This window comes from Sinocyclocheilus grahami, unplaced genomic scaffold (assembly GCF_001515645.1).
Source record: "Sinocyclocheilus grahami isolate Dianchi unplaced genomic scaffold, SAMN03320097.WGS_v1.1 scaffold55.1, whole genome shotgun sequence".
In the NCBI taxonomy this organism is placed as follows: Eukaryota; Metazoa; Chordata; class Actinopteri; order Cypriniformes; family Cyprinidae; genus Sinocyclocheilus; species Sinocyclocheilus grahami.
In genome coordinates, this window is record NW_015505234.1 from 286,682 (window position 1) to 306,989 (window position 20,308).

A 20,308-nucleotide genomic window follows, 5' to 3' on the forward strand; every position below is an offset into this window, starting at 1 on the left:
CGGTGGCCTGCTCTATTTTCACTATATAGGTGAGTTTACAACAGACAAGACCAGACTTGAACACCAACAACAGGCCTGCGGAGGAAAAGAGCAAAGGCTGGGAGGCACATAATTAATCATTAGTTTGAGTCTGTGTACAAACCTAAGCAAAAAAGAAACAATAACAGATGGTACAGTCACAGTTTATGTCATAAATATGAAGAAATATGATTTATATATATTCTCAGACGTAATATAATTAATAGTGTAGCATTTTTGGAACACTTTATTATATTATTTTTATTTTATTTTTGTACTGGTTCTTATGCTTTGTGAAACTGATAATAAAATACAATAATAATACTTATGAAAGTTTATTTATTGTTAGATAAAAATTGTAATATATTTTATAAATGCACACACATACCATTCAAAAACTTTGGAAAGATTTTTTTATTTTTTTAAGAAATCCCTTATGCTCACCAAGGCTGCACTTATTTGATTAAAAATATAGTTAAAACTATTAAGAAAAATGATTACTATTTAAAATAACTGTTTTGTATTTTAATATATTTTAAAATGTAATTTATTCTGTGAGGGCTGTATTTTCAGCAGCCATTAGTCACCAGGTGATACTTCAGAAATCATTCTAATATGCTGATTTGGTGCAAGAAACATTCCTCGTTATTATCAACATTGAAAGCAGTTTACACAAAGGTTTGCTGCTTAATATTTTTGTGAAAATCATCAGAGATTTTTTCAGGATTCTCTGATGATTAGCAAGTTCAAAAGAACAACATTTACTTGAAATAGAAATATTTTCTAATGTAATATTTTGATTTGAAAAAAATATATTTTGTTTTTACTGTCACTTGTGATACATTTTAGAAATCCTTGCTTAATAGAAGTATTAAGCTCTTTAAAAACAAAATCTTACTGACACCACACTTTTGAACAGTAAAGTGCCTAGTATATATACTCCATTTTCTTTAGTAGAAATCTATGGCATGTCACATTTAGAAATGTCAGTGTGTGTTTGTAGCATTCTCAGAGCAAGTTTAGGCCCATCCTTTCATTCCTAACACATTCCACAGCTTCAAATTTACACAGATATTAGCCCACATTCCATGCCTTCAGCTCATCACCTCACACCCCACCAGACACACAGTCCCACTTCCATGCACGTCTTTTTTATTTCATGTCCTCAGTACAATCAACACTAATTCACATATGCAGACACCACTGTTGATTGGTGCATCCTCTACTTCATACACATTGTGATTCACAGCCAGACAAAAATCACACAATTGCATCCAAATCCTAAAAACACAGCTTATCCCACAAACACAACAGCCTTCCTACATGCACTTAACATCACTCATTCACCATCCATTTCACTTGTGTTCACTGGAAAACACACAAAGACACCTCCTGTGCCCCTCCTTTCCTGGCAGGGTGAGGTTGCAACACCCTCTTCAAAAAAACAGCTCTGATTCTTGTAGCTACAGGCTACGACTAAGTGTTGGTTTACTGCCAATGTTTTTCCACGGCAACACAATGCTGATGTGTGATCTTTACGGCATGATTTACAGTGCTGGGCGGTCAAAAAGAGATAAACGTGAGTGTAACAAGGACACAGGGAATTTTCGTTAGGACTGCAGCGTGTGCTATAAACACTCTTTCGTCTTCACCCTGAGCGAAGAACCTTCGTCACAGCACAAACATGTCCAGAATCCTGTCTATCCCAAACAATAAATCCAAAAATGATAGGCTTCAATGGAACACGATGACTCCTTTCCAGTGCAGAGCGTCACTGCGACCTCAAACAGTCATTCCGCAAGTTCAATAACAGTGACGAGGCCATAAACTCAAGGAGGCCTGAGATACAAAGACAGGAAGAGAAGCTCTCACATGGAATGTGCACGACTACACCGTGTAAGACATAGCTATTGAAAAATTACGATCATTTAATTATCTGCACTCACAATTGTATTGGAAACCCTTGATGTTGTCTCTTTGAAGAGTTCCAAGTCTTTGAAATAAGCTACTATAGGTTATTTATCATGCTTTGTACAAAGCTTAAAGGAGAGACACAGAATCATATTCACTTTAAACTCTGGCAGCTAAACAATATCTGCCTCCCATGTTAAATGTGATGAAGGACAGGGCTGTAAAAAGACCCATGGGAAAGAAATATCACAAATTAGTTCTCTTAAATTTCTCAATTGTATCTCTTAGACAGATATAAGGTTAACGCCTGTTAGAGGGGGGGGGACATTTCTTGTCTTTGTTGATCCTTATTAGGAGGCTTTAGGGTGGTTTTGGGCACTTTTCTAGCTAAACACCAACTTAAACCAGATAATACCAGCCTAAACCAGCTAGGACAAGCAAAACAGTCTTAGGATGGTTTAATTGGATCTTTTTCAAAAGGGAGAGCAAATCATTTTCTCTTTGAGTTCTAAAACATTCCTCCCGAGGAAAAAGACCCCAGAAATCATCAAAACTGCTCAGATTTGGAAACTGGAATTAAATATTTCACATCAAATTCTTCCTTGACAAATTATTAAGCTTTGTTATCCAGATTTTTTTTAGCTTCAGGCTATACTATGTGAGAGAAGCTCTCTTAGTTATTTCAAAAGAAATAGTTTTCTGAGCTATGAAAAAGCAATGTTAGATTGGAAGAAATCAGATATTTTATCTAAAATGTTGTAATTTCCCTTTTAAGATGGTTTAATCTGTGTCTAACAAACTGGCCCTTAGAGAGTTAAACACAGTGCAACTGGAAACCATTAACTAATTTAATGCTAATATTTGGTTGGCAACACATTATATAACATTATAACATACAGGTGCATCTCAATAAATTAGAATGTCGTGGAAAAGTTCATTTATTTCAGTAATTCAAATCAAATTGTGAAACTCGTGTATTAAATAAATTAAATGCACACAGACTGAAGTAGTTTAAGTCTTTGGTTCTTTTAATTGTGATGATTTTGGCTCACATTTAACAAACTACCCACCAATTCACTATCTCAACAAATTAGAATATGGTGACATGCCAATCAGCTAATCAACTCAAAACACCTGCAAAGGTTTCCTGAGCCTTCAAAATGGTCTCTCAGTTTGGTTCCCTAGACTACACAATCATGGGGAAAACTGCTGATCTGACAGTTGTCCAGAAGACAATCATTGACACCCTTCACAAGGAGGGTAAGCCACAAACATTCATTGCCAAAGAAGCTGGCTGTTCACAGAGTGCTGTATCCAAGCATGTTAACAGAAAGTTGAGTGGAAGGAAAAAGTGTGGAAGAAAAAGATGCACAACCAACCGAGAGAACCGCAGCCTTATGAGGATTGTCAAGCAAAATCGATTCAAGAATTTGAGTGAACTTCACAAGGAATGGACTGAGGCTGGGGTCAAGGCATCAAGAGCCACCACACACAGACATGTCAAGGAATTTGGCTACAGGTGTCGTATTCCTCTTGTTAAGCCACTCCTGAACCACAGACAACGTCAGAGGCGTCTTACCTGGGCTAAGGAGAAAAAGAACTGGACTGTTGCCCAGTGGTCCAAAGTCCTCTGTTCAGATGAGAGCAAGTTTTGTATTTCATTTGGAAACCAAGGTCCTAGAGTCTGGAGGAAGGGTGGAGAAGCTCATAGCCCAAGTTGCTTGAAGTCCAGTGTTAAGTTTCCACAGTCTGTGATGATTTGGGGTGCAATGTCATCTGCTGGTGTTGGTCCATTGTGTTTTTTGAAAACCAAAGTCACTGCACCCATTTACCAAGAAATTTTGGAACACTTCATGCTTCCTTCTGCTGACCAGCTTTTTGAAGATGCTGATTTCATTTCCTGCCCACACTGTCAAAAGCACCAAAAGTTGGTTAAATTGACCATGGTGTTGGTGTGCTTGACTGGCTAGCAAACTCACCAGACCTGAACCCCATGGAGAATCTATGGGGTATTGTCAAGAGGAAGATAGACACGAGACCAAAAAATGCAGATGAGCTGAAGGCCACTGTCAAAGAAACCTGGGCTTCCATACCACCTCAGCAGTGCCACAAACTGATCACCTCCATGCCATGCCGAATTGAGGCAGTAATTAAAGCAAAAGGAGCCCCTACCAAGTATTGAGTACATGTACAGTAAATGAACATACTTTCCAGAAGGCCTACAATTCACTAAAAATGTTTTTTATTGGTCTTATGAAGTATTCTAATTTGTTGACATAGTGAATTGGTGGGTTTTTGTTAAATGTGAGCCAAAATCATCACAATTAAAAGAACCAAAGACTTAAACTACTTCAGTCTGTGTGCATTGAATTTATTTAATACACGAGTTTCACAATTTGAGTTGAATTACTGAAATAAATGAACTTTTCCACGACATTCTAATTTATTGAGATGCACCTGTATATATAGCCAAACATCAAGCCTCAAATTTTAGAGGAATAAGTGCACTTCTTTTCATAATAATCTGAAACATTCTGGTATTGATCAAAGGTCACACCTGCTGCCCTTTTAAGTTTGTATCCCACCTTGGTTAAACACTTGAAATACTTTTGGACTGTAATACGTAGGCATCACATGCGTGATGTTACCATAGGGATTGAATTTGGTCTCAGATCAGCAGAACTCTGACACAGCTTGATGCTGACATCCATGTGTGCATGATTATGAGGATAATGAGAATGAGGAGCAGGTCCTGTCTGTCAGACCCCTGAGGAGAGGGTGGGGGGTTCAGGTCAGCGATGGGGAATTCCTCCCTCCAAAATTCAAGAGCTGGAGGCTGAGTCAAGATTGAGTCAGAGAGGCGATGCAGGGGGGAGGTTACTCAGCTGTCTTCTAAAGAAGGGGTATTTCTCTTATTTAAAGATCCCTAACACAACATGACTCACCATTCTTAACTTAGCAACTGATTCAGGTTGGTTACCTCAACTCGAGAGAGAGATCTCAATAAGTAAACAGCCCCCTCACAAGTGTATGTAACTCCCTTCCTTCATCACAGACCACCTCAGGAGGAACCAATATAAACTTATAAACTGACTCTGGTTTCAACAGACTATAAAACTGACAAATTTCCAACACCAAAAATGAAAAGAAAAGGAAATGCCTTGGAAGTTAAAAATAAAATAAAGAAAAAACTAAAAACTAAAATCCAATAAAATTCATACTCCAAATTCCAAATTCCAAACTTCTTAAATACGCAGTCATTATCTGTTTTCAATGCACATTCTGATATTCAGTGCACTAATAATTGACCATAACCATTTCAAGGTCCATTTCTATGGCCGGGGAATATCCCAGCCTCTGCAGGGGGTGAATCTCAGCGTCCAGATTCCTCACAGACGGAAATACAGTACAGCCCAACTCTCACGTCCAAATACCAAATCATTGTGTCATTCCTAAACTCTTACAAGCTGAACAAGCGCCAATACTTTCAAACTATGGCAAGGAACGGATGCTTCGGTCCGTCACTTCACGCTGTTCTTCTCTCCTTCTCATTTTTCTCTCTCCCTCCTTCTTTCCCCTGCTCCTTTCCATAAAACCTTAATCTTTCAGCTTTCTCCTGAGTCAGCAGAGAAGCTCACAGCGGCAGAGCTCCTTTTCCTTCCACTCTTCCCCCCGTTATGCCTGCTTTCTCACACTCTCTACTAAGCTTTCAAAACTCACTGCTCCTCAAGAAAAGGCAATTTTTTAAAACCCCAGAATACGCATATATATTCTGCTGGCCTTTGTGTGAAGTGTTACAACAATTATTATTGCCTCTTTTTAGAGATTTTTAAGCATCTAGTCTACTTGTTCTGATTTGTTGCTGTCATAAACACCTTAAAATTATAGCCGTTAAAATGTTTTTTAAAAAGTCCTAAGTAGAAAAACTAAGAAAAAAAAGATATGTTAAATGTGTCTCTTTTGTTTTTATTCTGTCCACTAAGACTAAACTTCACCATCCACTCCAGATACACTACCCGAGGGCATTTAGCATAACCAACTTAAAGCGTTCACACAACAATGAGAACAGCAAACACACTCACCAGATAATTCATTTTCAGCCCCGCTGTGCGAGTCTCTGTGACTCCAGACAGCACTTAACTGCCTGAGATCTGACCCCCAATGAAAACTCCCTCGGACCGTCCAGCTCCTTGTCAAATCTCTCCGCGTTTCCGTCGGGCAGAAAGTCCGGGCAGCTCCTAACACATTCTCCAATTCTGTGATGTCAGAGGGCAAGAATGAGACTGTCCCATACACTTCTCTCTCTTGAACGCGCTCACTCTCTCTAGGTCCGTCCTGTGCTCTTTTTCTCCCTCCCTCTCCGGCAAAAGGAGGTGGGAAGAATGCAGAGGGTAACCTGACACCCTCCCAGTTCCTTCTCAGTCCTGACATTCCCTCTCCCTGCTGCCGATTGGCTGAGGACTCTGTTCTTATGTTAATAAGCTTACCCTCTTCCTCCCCCTGCCTGTGAGGAATGTTTAGTGAACCTCTCTGTAGACCTGAGAAAGACAGACATTGGTTTTTTGGCCATCCGCTGTACCCCTCACACACAAACACACAGCTTTGTCTAGACCCTTTCCTTTAGTCTCAAACTTTCTGTCTTCCCTCTGCTGCTGATTTTGTTGCTTGTGCTTTTGTGCTAAAAGTAAAAATCCCCTCACACAACCCTTCTTCTCTACTTCGACAGGAGACAAAAAGCTAAACCCCACTGACATTTGCAGTGTTTTGAAATGTTTAACCTCTTTTTTCCAGTATATATCTGACCTGAATTATTAAAGTACCACTGATTAAGAAAAGGATGAATGGGGTAGACAGAGATGGGTAGACTTTTTATGGATCCTGAGAGGAATAATTGTTATTTACTTAACGTATCACTGAAGCAAAACTGTTATTTTCTGTCTCCATTTCAAATGACATTAATTTAGTCATTTATGCAGTAAAAACTCATGGAAAGACACTAAAGCAAATAAATTGCACTATATTTCACACAATTTAGCTAAAAAGATCATCAGAAGACATAAAATGCAATAAAATAAAATGCAATAAAACAAAATAAAATACGATAAAATTATTTATATAATTAATACGTAGGCATCACATATATATAAATATATATATCTTTTTTAATGAAAGACATTTAAATAATGACTGTTAGTTAAATAAACTAAGCTAATCCGTTCCTGTTTGCTTTTGTCTTCACAATTCACCAGGAAAACGAATTTCAAAGCATGACATCATTCTCCAATTCTCCCGTGAGGGAGTGACCAGGTCAAGGGGTCAAATTGGGATCCACATTTAAATCAATGTGGTAAACAGGCCAAAGCTGCCGGTCCTAATGGACTGTCTCCTGCAATTTACAGATATAGAAAATTCAGCCCTCATATAATTGTGAGGCATAAAGTAACTCACTATTCTGCTGGAATGTAAGACAGGTCACCGAAGAGAACTGCCATAACATCGTCGTATGGGCTGACGCTGAGATCAGGAGAGAGTCTTGCTTAATAATGAAAAAAATGCATTATGTGTTGCAGCCATGATGTAAATAAATATCAGTGACTTTTAATACCTAAATTGTAATCATGTCACAGGTAATTCGTTGTCAGTCTCCCAATGTTAAGTGGTTCAAAGCCTTTTCCAGCACTCAAATTCATCCTCACGTATATACTGATTCCCGCTTCTCAGCAGAGCGGGAATTGAGACACAGCCCTTGATACCTGAGTGACTATGATCCCCTGAAGTCCATGAATGAGGGGCCATGAATTACACAGCACAACTGCTGTTAAACCAGCAAGATTCTCCCTAATTGAAAGTGCCATAGGAATTTAAAGCCCTTATCTTCATGCAGTGGCTGTCTTCTCAGGCCACGAGTTGCCATGTCTGGTCTCCATGACAATTGAGCGGCACTTCATCTCACACTATGGGGTGGCTGCTACACAAGATGGATTTTGATGCTTGAGATGACTCGTTTCTAATATTCTCGGGGACGTTTGTTATTGATTTCCATCAGCTAAGCCTGAGTGACATCAGAGCTGTCATTGAAATTAGCAAGTGTGCGTGGATTTTGTCACCATAGAGATTAGGCTATCACATCACATCAGACATCATTTCAATTAGCGCCCCACCCCCTCTTGCTCTTCAGCTAATAAGCCCCTTTCTGTCAGCACCCACTAATCACAATCTTGTTATATATCGGAAAGAGACGGGTGTTGGGCAATCCTCGTCTGGAGGCGAGTGGTCTAACTACATGTCACAAAGCCCTAGAGAGGTGAAAATTAGACAATATTTGCTGTTTAACAGTCCGCTGCACCCTCTTGTGAAAAGACTGGAATTGCTCTGTATAAAGTATTCATTGACTAGAAAATGTGTGACGTCTGCAGTACCTTAGCCGCTGTTGGAGAGTATTCATGGCTCAGTGAGTGTGGAACAGTGGTTTCATTGTGTCTGATCGGCCCGGTCTTGGTTTGGTCAGGCTGTCACACCTACGCACAATGTTGTTCAGCTGGCAGGATTTCGGCCGTGGAGTCGCGACCGCTGCCCAGTGGCCTCTGTAACCCCCAGCACGCCACGCGTGTCATGAGATTCAGGGCAATCCAACAAGAAAGGCTCAGCCAAGTCAGATCGGACCCGGCCACCCCACAACAGACCAAGCATTTAGGGCTACAGATGTGGGTCAGATGATGTGAATATGGAAATCCCGTTTTTTTCTCTCGGAACTGTTCCAAGAATTAAAACATCTCCGTTAGGATTTCTCTTACAGAAGAATCTGCTGGAAATTTCTGGTAGGAAGGTGAACTAGGATATATCTCGGACCAACAGGATGATTTATTTAATACATTCAAGTGATTTTCTGGATTTTTTTTCTCATTTTGTCTCTCATAGTTGAGGTATACCTATGATGAAAATTACAGGCCTCTCTCATCTTTTTAAGTGGGAGAACTTGCACAATTGGTGGCTGACTAAATACTTTTTTGCCCCACTGTATATATATAAAATTTTATAAAATAAAAGTATACATTTAATTTTCTGTATTCAATGTTCCTTGTTGGATCTGACATAATACTAACCTGTGTTATTTTTGTGTATATTTTTATTATACAGATTTCTGTCTATTCTAACTAACAAACTATTTTTTTTTAAGTATTAAGTTTGTAAAGTATAAAAATTCTGTCCAATAATAAGTCTTTGATAAGTTTAATGTTATTGACAATATTGATAAATGCCAGGAATATTGAGATATATATATATATATATTGAGATTTACTAAAGATTATATTTTATTAAAGATGTTATTCATTTTTTTGTTTTGTTTTTAAAGAATAACTTTAAGTGTGAGGGTTAGATGATGGCAATATATCAATCGGCATCCTTCTTGTCTCGAGAGACAATGGAGTATCTGTGGCCGGGTCAGTCTGTTGTGGAATTAAAGTGCCTGCTGTGGCTAAACAGTCCAATAAGAGAACGGCAGAGTCTGTTGCAGTTACTACAGGTGAAGCCTGAGGCTGCTTCTGTGGGCACTGACGCTACTCTCTGCCGTCTGCGCTGCCTTTTCTCCTCCCACTGGTCCTCTTTCTTTCCCTCGCTCAGCTTTGTGCTGGTCCTTACGGCGAGCCGCCAGCCGACTCGGTCTGCGGTAGCAGCTTCTAAGTCTGCAGGATTCAGGTTTCTGGCTTTCAGGTCAAGCTTGCAGACGTCTTTGTACCGGAGCACTGGTTTGCCTGTTGGTCTATATATATATATAAAGCATGTAAATACTGAAAAAAAATTTACATTGTCTGATAATTGGTAGGGATGCTCCGATCCGCCTTTTTCACCGCCGATACGATTCCGATACCTAGGGTTCAGTATTGGCCGATACCAATACCAGTGAAGGTTTTTTTTTTTCATTTAAATAAATGTATAATTTATATATCTCTGTGTGTTGAACTGATAATCATTATTTCACAATTTACTAAATACAGACTACTTCATTGTAAAGTAAAATAAACAATAAATATGAACAAATATATGTATATTCATAATCTATGACAAAAATATAACATAAACTAAGTTAGTGGATAATTCGGCAGCAAAAGTAATTCTAGAAAAATCAGTGCACAATAATTTTATAAATCCAAACATTTAGTGGAAAAACTATATTTTGTGGTGAACAAATAAAAGAGCTCTTGGAGAGAACTTTACCGAGCTGACTGCCATAACCGAATGGCTGAACGAATGACTGACAGCCACAGCGGAGAAAAGTTGAACCACTGATGGCAGATGGACTATTCTGACGATGTCTTTCATACTTTTCTGGACCTTGACAGTGTAATTTACTTGGCAGTCAATGGGACAGTCACAAGCCTCCCGGTTTTCTTCCAAAATATCTTAAATTGTGTTCCCGAAGACGAACAAAGCTTTTACAGGTTTGGAACGACATGGGGGTAAGTGATTAATAACAAAATTTTAATTTTGGGGTGGAGTAAACCTTTAATCTATCGTATGGCTTCAGAAGTAACACAGAATAATACGCACAATCTTGGATATGGATCGGCCCTCTCTAACCAATACCCGATCCGACAAAAAATGGCAGTATCGGAGCCGATACCCGATATGAATATCGGATCGGTTCATCCCTAATAACTGGTATGATACTGATATATTGTGCAACCTTAGTTTAATAGATTTATTTTCAGTTATTTTCCTTTAGCACCTATGAAAGCCTAAAAGCATCTGTGTGACAAAAACATCTGTTTAAAGAAGTTTAAAAATGTGGGAAATTAAAAATAGGAAGGTTTTTTCTCCAAAAGTTCAGAAGTTTTAGGTTCTCCAATAAACAAGTGTTACTTCCCTTCTTCAATATTTTGAACCTGCCAATATCATGATATGACCACAATATCGCAGTGACATTTGAACTGGCTAGATTGACTTGAGTACATCTGAGCTCATCTTTATGGCTTGTTATGATGAATGCTTTGAAAAGTCTGCCTAAAATAAGTCCCAAGATCACTGTCAAAGTCAAACGAAAAACTCAAAGCATTTCCTGTGTCTGAATGAGGACTGTATTGGGAGCTTAATTCTTTGGTGCCACATCATCAAGAATTACTAATGCAGCTCCTGAAAACAACAGCATCCTGCCCATGATGCACTGCTCTACACTCTGCTCAGAGAAAAAACAATGCACATCCTTGTATTGAGACATCCGGCCCCCCAGCCAACAGCAATATTCAAACAGCTTTGAAGGACAAAGGAATAAAGAGTTCCTTTCTTTGTTGGGACTGTCAGGCCTGCTGCGCAGTCTGTCACCAAGGCCTTTCAACTACTTATGATGAAAAAGAGAGAGAATCCTCAGCCACACACTCGCATGAAAGAGCACGCACACATACTTGCTTAAAAGTACAGGTCTAAAAAAACACACAAACATGTACTACACAAAACAGGACAATCATTTGTCCTACAGGACACTGCAGCAGATGCAGTCACCAGCGGACAGGCAGCTTTCCAAAACCCCCTCTGGAGTGTTTATGGTCTTCCCTTAGACAGAGGATAAGCGTCTGTATCTGTACAGAACAGGAAAAAACAAGACCTAGCCCCATATGAAAGTCAACCCCATACTAAATCACAGCCCTGTTTTACACACTTAACACACAGCAGGAGAAACAGGCTTGATCAGACCAAACATTTTATTTCCATAGATAATTATATTTGTTTATTTTCAGATTTGGGTTCTCATTATTATTTGTCCTCTTATCAGTCATGGTAATACTTTAAGATGATTAAAAACCACAAAGTGAATCAGTCTTCCTCTCTTGTAATCTAAAGTTGCAAGGATGAGACTTATGGCGTGTGCAAAGCAAGCAAAATAAGCACACACACAGAGAGAGAACAACATCAGCGCTAGACGACTAGCTCACTTTTCTCATCCTCACTGCAATAAAAGGATTAGCATTAATGTGGCAGGAAGTAAATGGCATGATGTAGAGTTGAGCATAATCAGGGAGCTCTGGTGAAATTACTATTCCTCACAATCTGTGTGCGTGTGTGTGTGTGTGTGCGTATGTATGCGTGTGTGCTTCACACAGTCTCAATAATGCAGAAAGCCTTCCAATCAGCACCTCCTCCTTTATTGTCCCAATACACATACACATATAAAACAAGGGGAAAGATGGAGGAGAGCAATAAATGAACCTGGGCATTCTGCTGGTTAATTAGATCAGATCAGTTTTTCTGATGCTCTCTGGTTTCTGGATCCCACTGGAAAGTGCTCTCTCCCAAAGCACTCTCTCAACAGAGCTTTATTATTATGATTGTTAACATTTACAATATTGCTGGAGTGTATACAGTACTTACAGTAACATAATAGACAACAGAAAATAAATATAGTGTAGTAAACAAAGAGATACAGGAAATGAAGAGGGAAAGAGGATGAGGTTAGTAAAATAAAATAAAATCTTAATGATTTTAAAAATAAAATAAAAGGTAATAGAAAAGTAAATACAAAAAATGTATAATATTAAAAAGTAAATAAAAAAATAAAACAAAATACGTCAAATATAAAACAAATATAAATTAAATTAAATATATATTTATTAACAGAAAATATAATGAGTAATAAATCACCCATTATGCGGAAACATCGCTAACTGTATCTTCCTTTCCCATAATCACATTTGTATTATTTATTTCTTAGTGTGGGGATGTCTAGAAATGATTTTTGGAAATGTGACTGTGTATTTTTGTGTGGAATGTGTATTTTTTTCCAATTTATGACAAATGTACTTCTGTTTTGACTCACAGAATCTTTCATCCTTTGGTTTTCAGAATTTCAAGAATCTTTTTTGTGTCTACATTTACCTAGAAATCTAAATGAGAACATTGACTTCTACTGTTTTTACATAAAGCTAACAGACTAACTCTAATCCGAACCCTTACAATACTCATTTAAAAAATATTATTTCCTTTTTACCTATGAAGGACATTCCCTAAGGGAGTTTTTGTCAAATTTAGCTAACTTACTTAGTCAACTCACACTCACACACACTAATCCATGTATCTACTTAGAGTGACTAACCTCTTAAACAACTATGAAAGAGAGAGACCTATCAGATATGCATGAACACAAACACGCACTGTGAGACACCAAAGAACTTCGAACAATCCAGCAAATCTCCTTCAGACGGACACAGACGTAGCCTTAGCCGGCCTCCCCTCCCCCTCTCAGTGGAATGTAGGAATGTGATGCTAAACCTAGCAGAACGCCACTCTCTCCGACCATCACTTCCAGGAAGGGGACCGTTTTCCCATGGGCTGGGTTTGTCCAAGTAGCCCGTTCTGTTTGAACCCCACCTCATCCTTATAACCCAAGTGAACAAGGGTCTCCACAACAACAGCTTTAATTATGCTTCCAAACGATCTGTCTGGAGAATTGTGAGGTAATACTCTTCCCAGACATTAACAGTGTTTTTATGCTCTCTTACAAATAGCTTCACTGTCTGAAAGGTTAAGTACAAATCGCTGCAATTTTCCACTTTCAGAAATGTGCTTCCAACAATAAAAAGTGCAGTTGTAATCAAAAAGTGGCAGCTGTTTGAAGCTATCTGTGGGGAATGAGAAACATTTTATATAAACTCAATTGCCTGATGCACTGCTTCATTCGTTTACTTCTAGTCTACTGCGTTTCACTGCACGTGTGTGTGTGTGTATGGCCCCGCACATCCAAGATTTCACTCTCTGCCCTTGAAAATGAATGAGTCAGTGTGAGAAACAGAGTCTCGGGGTCAAAGGTGTCTTGGATAAGGCAATAAAGCGGAGGTCTTGGGGAAGTGTTGAGATAAGACCACCACAGCAAGAGCTGACAGGCCATCAGTAACTGCCATCTAATGTAATCTCATTACCAGTCTCTCTGATTAGTCTTCATGCCACTCTTTACTGTCAAATATAGATTTTCAATGATACACTGAGGTGTACTAGATGATGCTTGCCAAAAAAAGTCATTAAATAAAACGCGAGGCTTTTTTATAGTACATTTCTGTAACATTGTAAATGCTCTATCACACAAAGAATGTCTTTAAGTTTTAATAAATGAAGCTGTCGAGATACTTGTGGTGGATGCTGCACTCCCTTTTATCAGGCTTTTGGGCTCCAGTCATTAGCATTCAAAAATATAACATTTCTATAAGTAGAAGAACAAATGTTTTGCTGTAAAATGATGTTATTTCTATTTCATGAGTGAATATGTTTTGCTTGACCAATCTTACCAAGCATAAAACAAAAATAAATTATGAATGCTTTGATCTTGGCTCTGAAGACATAAATAATGTCACTTCATTTATAATAAGTTCACTTTTATTTTGAAAACATCAGAAAAATAATCTTGTTTAAATTAAAACAAATATGTGTGTGTGTGTGTGTGTGTGTGTATTAAATGAAAGCTGAATAGTAAGATTTTTGAATGTTATTAAAAGAAGTCTGCAAGGCTGATCAAAAATACAGTAATAACAGTAATAATATGAAATATTACTACATTTTCAATGTTTTCCATTATAACATATTTTAAAATGTAATTTATACCTGTGATGAGAAAGCTGAATTCTCAGCAACCAGTGTCACATGATCCTTCAAAAATCATTCTAATATGATTTCTAATATCTTTTTTTAGGATTCTTTCATGAACAGAAAGTTTAAATAAACAGCTTTTATTTGAAATTGAAAATTTTTTTTATTATAAATGTCTTTACTGTCACTTTGGAACAATTTAATGCATCCTTGCTGAATAAATTATACATTTCTTTAAAAACAAAGTACTGAACCCAAACTTTTGAACACGTCGTCAAATATTGTGGAGGTCCTTTCATGAAAAATTTATCCTTAAAAGATGGCTTGACATGCTGAAACAACTGAGGGCTGAGTGAAACCACAGCAGCAAATAACTAATAATGAAAATAGCTTGAGATGAAGGGGGAGAGGTCAGAGTTCAATTATGAGGTCTGAAATGCAATCTCTGGTTTCTTTCAACTCCATGTTCTGCAGTCCCTTCCATTCCGTACACTGCCACATTCTCTCAACTCTCAGATCCACAGCCTTTTTACAATCTACATTATAGCTTTTGAGTGGCACACTGAGAAAAGCTACATTACTATCAAGTAATTATGATCATAGATATCACCCAAATAATTAACTCAATCCTATTTTTAATTTCAGAAGTTTTGTGTGCATCACATTTGCTCAAATTAAGCTGTGCAAGCCTATGAAATATTGGCATAATATCAGCCATCAGCCCCTCAGATCTCTAGTTATTGGAATGAGATCCACTGAAAAACTTAAACTGGTAATTTATCTGAAAGCATTATCCAAAGCCACTTTCAGAAATTAGCAATACCCCTAGAAAAACCTGTGTTTAAGTGTTCTAAACTTCAAGGGAACAATGGTAGCTCATGGATCGCCCATGTTGAAGAGTTTGGACCTCCAACCTTTTTGTTATCAACCGTTACACCACACCACCCCATAACTTACAATAAGTAGACACTGATGAGGCTCCAGCGAGAACAAAGAGCCATGCATGAGAGCACTTTAAGATCACACCTGGATCTCAATTCTCAGAACATGAATCAGCGTCTGAGTGTCTTTAAAATAGAAATGATGAAAGCATGTCATGCTTCAAACATCATCAGACAGCAGCATCATGTAATACATGGACAGTTATATGTCAGTCCCGCTGCAGTGCAGTGGTGCTTATAGAGTTCAGGCGGGTCAGATGAAATTATTAACTCCACTGACCTACAGATAAACATCACATTGATCTGTGTGTGAGACCGGAGAGCGGGGATTGCTCATGTGGGTGTCAATCCACCACAGCATATAATCTAACACACCTCATTTAGCCTACTGGAGGAGAGGGCAAACGCTCATGGAGACGGACAGATTTTCTGAGATACAGTGATGTTTGGGTCTCAAGGGTTGTGGTATTGTCGGTGGGTTAGGGCAGTGCCAGGGTCGGCGGTTCTGACCTCTCCTCCCAGCCAGCCACTGGGGGCACATCCATTACCCCAGCTGAAGTACAGTGCAGCATGGAGTCACTGACCCCTCTGCACGCTGGTGAAATACAACACCCATTTATCAAGGGGTCTGGGAATGTGGCTGAGAAATTAGGGGGGGACAGTGGGTGGCGGGGCAAAGCCAAATATCCCCCAAATACCAGGCATTTAACAGCCCAGCAAGCAATTTTGCATGGGTGAAAGAAAACGGTTGAATGACAGAGTTCTCTCTTGTTCTCTGATGATGACATCCTTGAGCAGTGGGGTCAAAGGTCACAAAGCGCTCTCCAGCATGTAAAAGTCGACTCAGTGACAGCATATTTAGCATATTTTCACAACCATTTCTGTCTTATGTATCCCAATAGCCCCACCAGTAGGCTCAAGTAACCCCTTTATCGTCACTTATTTTTTGACTAAAAATGACAGTCATGCACACAAATGTACAAACCTTGCATTAATTGCACATATCTTATTTGTCTAAAAAAGGAACTAAACAAAATCCAGAACATAGTTGTATTTTTGTATATTTCTACAACACAATTCTACTATACAATTTACTTATACAATATATTTCACAGATTTTATTAATATTTATTAAATGAAATAAAACATTTAATTGAATAATAAAAATATAATAAAATTAGATAAAAGCTTATATATACATATAAAACCTATATACTTAAAGTAATTCAAATAAAAGGAATATATATATATATATATATATATATATATATATAAAATTTAAATAATAATAATAATTACCAAAAAAAAATTTTTTATTTGTACCCAAGTACGCCCAAGGTACATGTACCTATTGTTGTAAATCACTCCAAAATGAATGTAGCTATGTCGGTGTGTAGATATAATGGCCTTTAATGAGCAGATCAGTATCTGTGCTGCTCTGCGATGCTCTGTGTGCTTCTTAGAGATCATCTCGGAGACCCATTCCTGATAGGCTCCTACTCTAATGCTGCCTGGAGCGCTGGAAATAAAAGGCCTGACCAGCAGCTAATAACTCATTACAGACCCACTGAGCTGGTGGTTAGATAAATAGAGAGTGGAAAACAAACATGTCATTCAGCTTGGTGCTAAAGCATGCATACGCACATAAACACACACTCTGCTCTCCAATGTAGTACAGTTATGCCTCCGTTTGACCTTGAGAGGTGCCAGTGCTTCAGTCTAAAAATACAAGAGGCCAAATTAAACATATTTTATACAGTTTTCACGCCCTGTTTAGACATGAGATCAGGCTGTGATGAGCAGCGATCAGGCAGACATGATTGCTGAGAGTGTTGTTAATGAGAGTTATGCCCGACATGCCAATACTGTGCTTTCACCGTCCAGCAGGAGGCGCCACTGCTGCCTTGGTGGTCACTCCTTACCTGTGTCTCTGTAGGAAGTAGGTGATGCACTAGAAGAGTTCCAGATCCCGCAGATGAGGGGTTTAAATTTCTAGATGCTATCTATCAAAAGAGCAGCGAGACAGAGATAAATGACTGCACTGATCTGGAAAACAAGGGCATTATAATGGGCTGGTGAACTTGACTTTTAGTACACAGAGACACACAAACTAATAATTCTTCATATTCATGCATCTCATTCCAAACCTTGTTTTAAGCAAAAAAAGGATAAGAAAATCTGGAAATATAAAATTGCGTACTTTATGTCTTATGAGGGAATTAACTACAGTGTTACAAAACAGGTGCGTGTATAGTTGTTACTTAATTTTGACTGGTGTGAAAGTTTCTGACCTAAAATGTATATATACATAGTATAGTCAAGTCACGTAATTATTGTGCTTTCATTATTGATCACTGCTGTCACTTCTGGGTACTCATGCCCATCCCTAATACACACACAAATGCACACACATATATATGCTACCAGCTGTAGACAGTGCAAGAGCACATTAAAGCTTTATGGAGAATGAAGATCTGTTTAAGCAGTGAAGAATGCCCTGCTGATGGGCTTCTAATTCCAGTTCATTTAGAGAGGGAGTTTCCTCACAGTCAGGGCCTCGATTAGAGGGGTAACAGGCCGTAAACAGAGAGAGAATGAAAACCAGAGAGAGAAAGGGATGGGAAATTAAGAGAAATCAGCTGGAAAGAAGAGTGTTCGGAAAGGGAAAAAAAGGATCAGAAGATGTCACTGGTGGTTAATTGTCAAGTATCTACATACATCAATATAAAAACAGAACCGTCATGCTCCACACTCCAAGAGACTTCACTGCAAACAAAAGCAAACACATCCACAGCAGCCATGTGCAGCCAGCAGCTGTTAGATCCATCTTACGATCAGTCGTGCAATCAGTTATCAGCCCTCTCTCCATCTCTGACTATCCTGCACTCCATGCTGCACCTACCTCAGCTGAAGCCCCCTGCAGACAGTCAAACATTTTACAGAACACCTGGAAGGGGAGGGGAGGAGATGAGACATCCGCTCGGACATACAACACATCAGCCTTAATATGACAGCGCTCTGTGCTTCAACACAGGACAACAGACTCTATCACAGGCTCAAGATAACCCATGCAGTTTGGGGTGTATCTCACTCATACACAATATTTAGGTATAGGAGGCAATGCTATAACATGCCCACATTTTATTTACAATATAGCACGGCCTCAAGTCACATATTACTTTTATACAGTTATTAAATAATAGAAATATGAAGTAAATCATTCATTGTACAAAATAAAGGCATATAAGCATTTAGAATATGCCAATTTAATCTGCATATTATTGAGCATTTAAACACGGAATGACTTTACAGGCATAGTTTTTGTATTACGTTTTCTCTAAAAGAAAACTGGTTTCAGACAGACTTTCAAAACACCGTAACATCACATCTAATGATCTAGAACAAATCCAATGCTTTAGACATAATCAAGCAAATACAGAACTATATTTGACTATGATATTTGACTGCATTGCTTAAAGTTGGCATGAAATAAAAATTCAGCCCTATTCATGCATGCATACATGCATAAATTACATAAATTTTCATTGTAATGCATATAAGCGCCTGAAACTATATTCTTTTATGGAGTAAATATCAAATGTTTTGAGGAAAGAGCAGCACACATATATTTTTGCCCATTAAAATTCTTGTGCAGGAAGTTACACAAACATTGGATTCAGATTAGTATATTTTAGCACAACTGAAATGTTGCACATAGGATTGAAACTATCCATTTTAAAATGCGTAATGAAGCACCGATTTACAGAATTATGGTTAGTTCTACTAAACCTAATGCACGGTGCTAATTCTACTAAACTAGATGAATGTATACGTGGGCATGTGACGCTGTAAATCTTAGAAGGCAGTTTATATCAAATCATCTGCTGTGGAGTAATAATGAGGATGCTCTTGTAAAACTGCATTCATATGCAAATATTTTCGGCATGTGTCCACGTACGCGTGCAAGTGTGCGCTCTGAGGCTTCCCTGCTGCCGTGGCTCATTCCTGACCTGTTGGATGCGGTTCTGTCTCACTGGAGACACGCTTCGTTCAATGTAATAATTACTATGTGTTTCTACGACACACTCCACCTTTCACACTTTTTCTCTCGACTCTGGTGTTTTCGTACTTGGAAAATACAGGTCTGCATGATACATTCACCCTATAGCGATGTGTAGTCATAGATGTAAGTATGCTGCTCAGGGTGTTTCCTGTGCTTTCCATGTTTTCATGCCTGCACCGAGTACGCGTCTCTGACTGGGGTCGCTGTGGAAACAGGGCGCCGGTCCAATGCAGCTCCTGCCTGCACAGGTAAAACACGCGATTCGGCTTTGATGAATCAACCTGTTGTTGACACAGCTGCACATTCTTTCTCTCGCTCTCTCTCTTTCCTCGATTACTCGAAACTATCAGGGATGATAGGGATCAAGTTCATTTTAAAAGTTTGCCAAATTACAGAATTAGCAGTACACAATACATTCACTGAAATCTAGATACACTGGCAAAACTTTTATCCGGATATGTTGTAAATGTTTTGGTTTTTGGCCAGAAGAGGCCAAAAAAACTGGCCAAAATATTAACTGAAAACGTCAACAGAATTTTTTTTTTTTTTAAATATGTGTACCTCAGGGAACAAAAGTATAAAAGTATACATGTAGTTTTTGTGCTAAAGAAAGCCTACGATGAACATGTGCAATTTTGAGCTTTATCCTGAGGCATATGACCATAAAACCCAGATGATGACTGCCATGTAGAAAAGGACTGGTGCTCTGCACTTACTGCATCCACAACAATTTACATCTCCTTCCCCCTACACTGCCAGAGGCCTACGAATCACATTTTGTTGCTTTGCAGCCTGAATTGAAGAC

At 38.5% G+C, this 20,308-nt stretch overlaps 1 protein-coding gene across 3 annotated transcripts in view; it reads right to left on the reverse strand.

The window, feature by feature from the left end:
• The window catches only part of LOC107583722 (breast cancer anti-estrogen resistance protein 1-like), a 46,900-nt gene extending 40,490 nt beyond the window's left edge, over positions 1-6,410 (reverse strand). For all 3 annotated transcript variants that reach the window (XM_016270005.1, XM_016270006.1, XM_016270004.1), the window contains exon 1: positions 6,012-6,410. In XM_016270005.1, the coding sequence (XP_016125491.1) occupies positions 6,012-6,023 (12 nt within the window). In that variant the 5' untranslated portion in view covers positions 6,024-6,410. The remainder of the gene's footprint in view (positions 1-6,011) is intronic.
• Between the last annotated feature and the right edge of the window lie 13,898 nt (positions 6,411-20,308).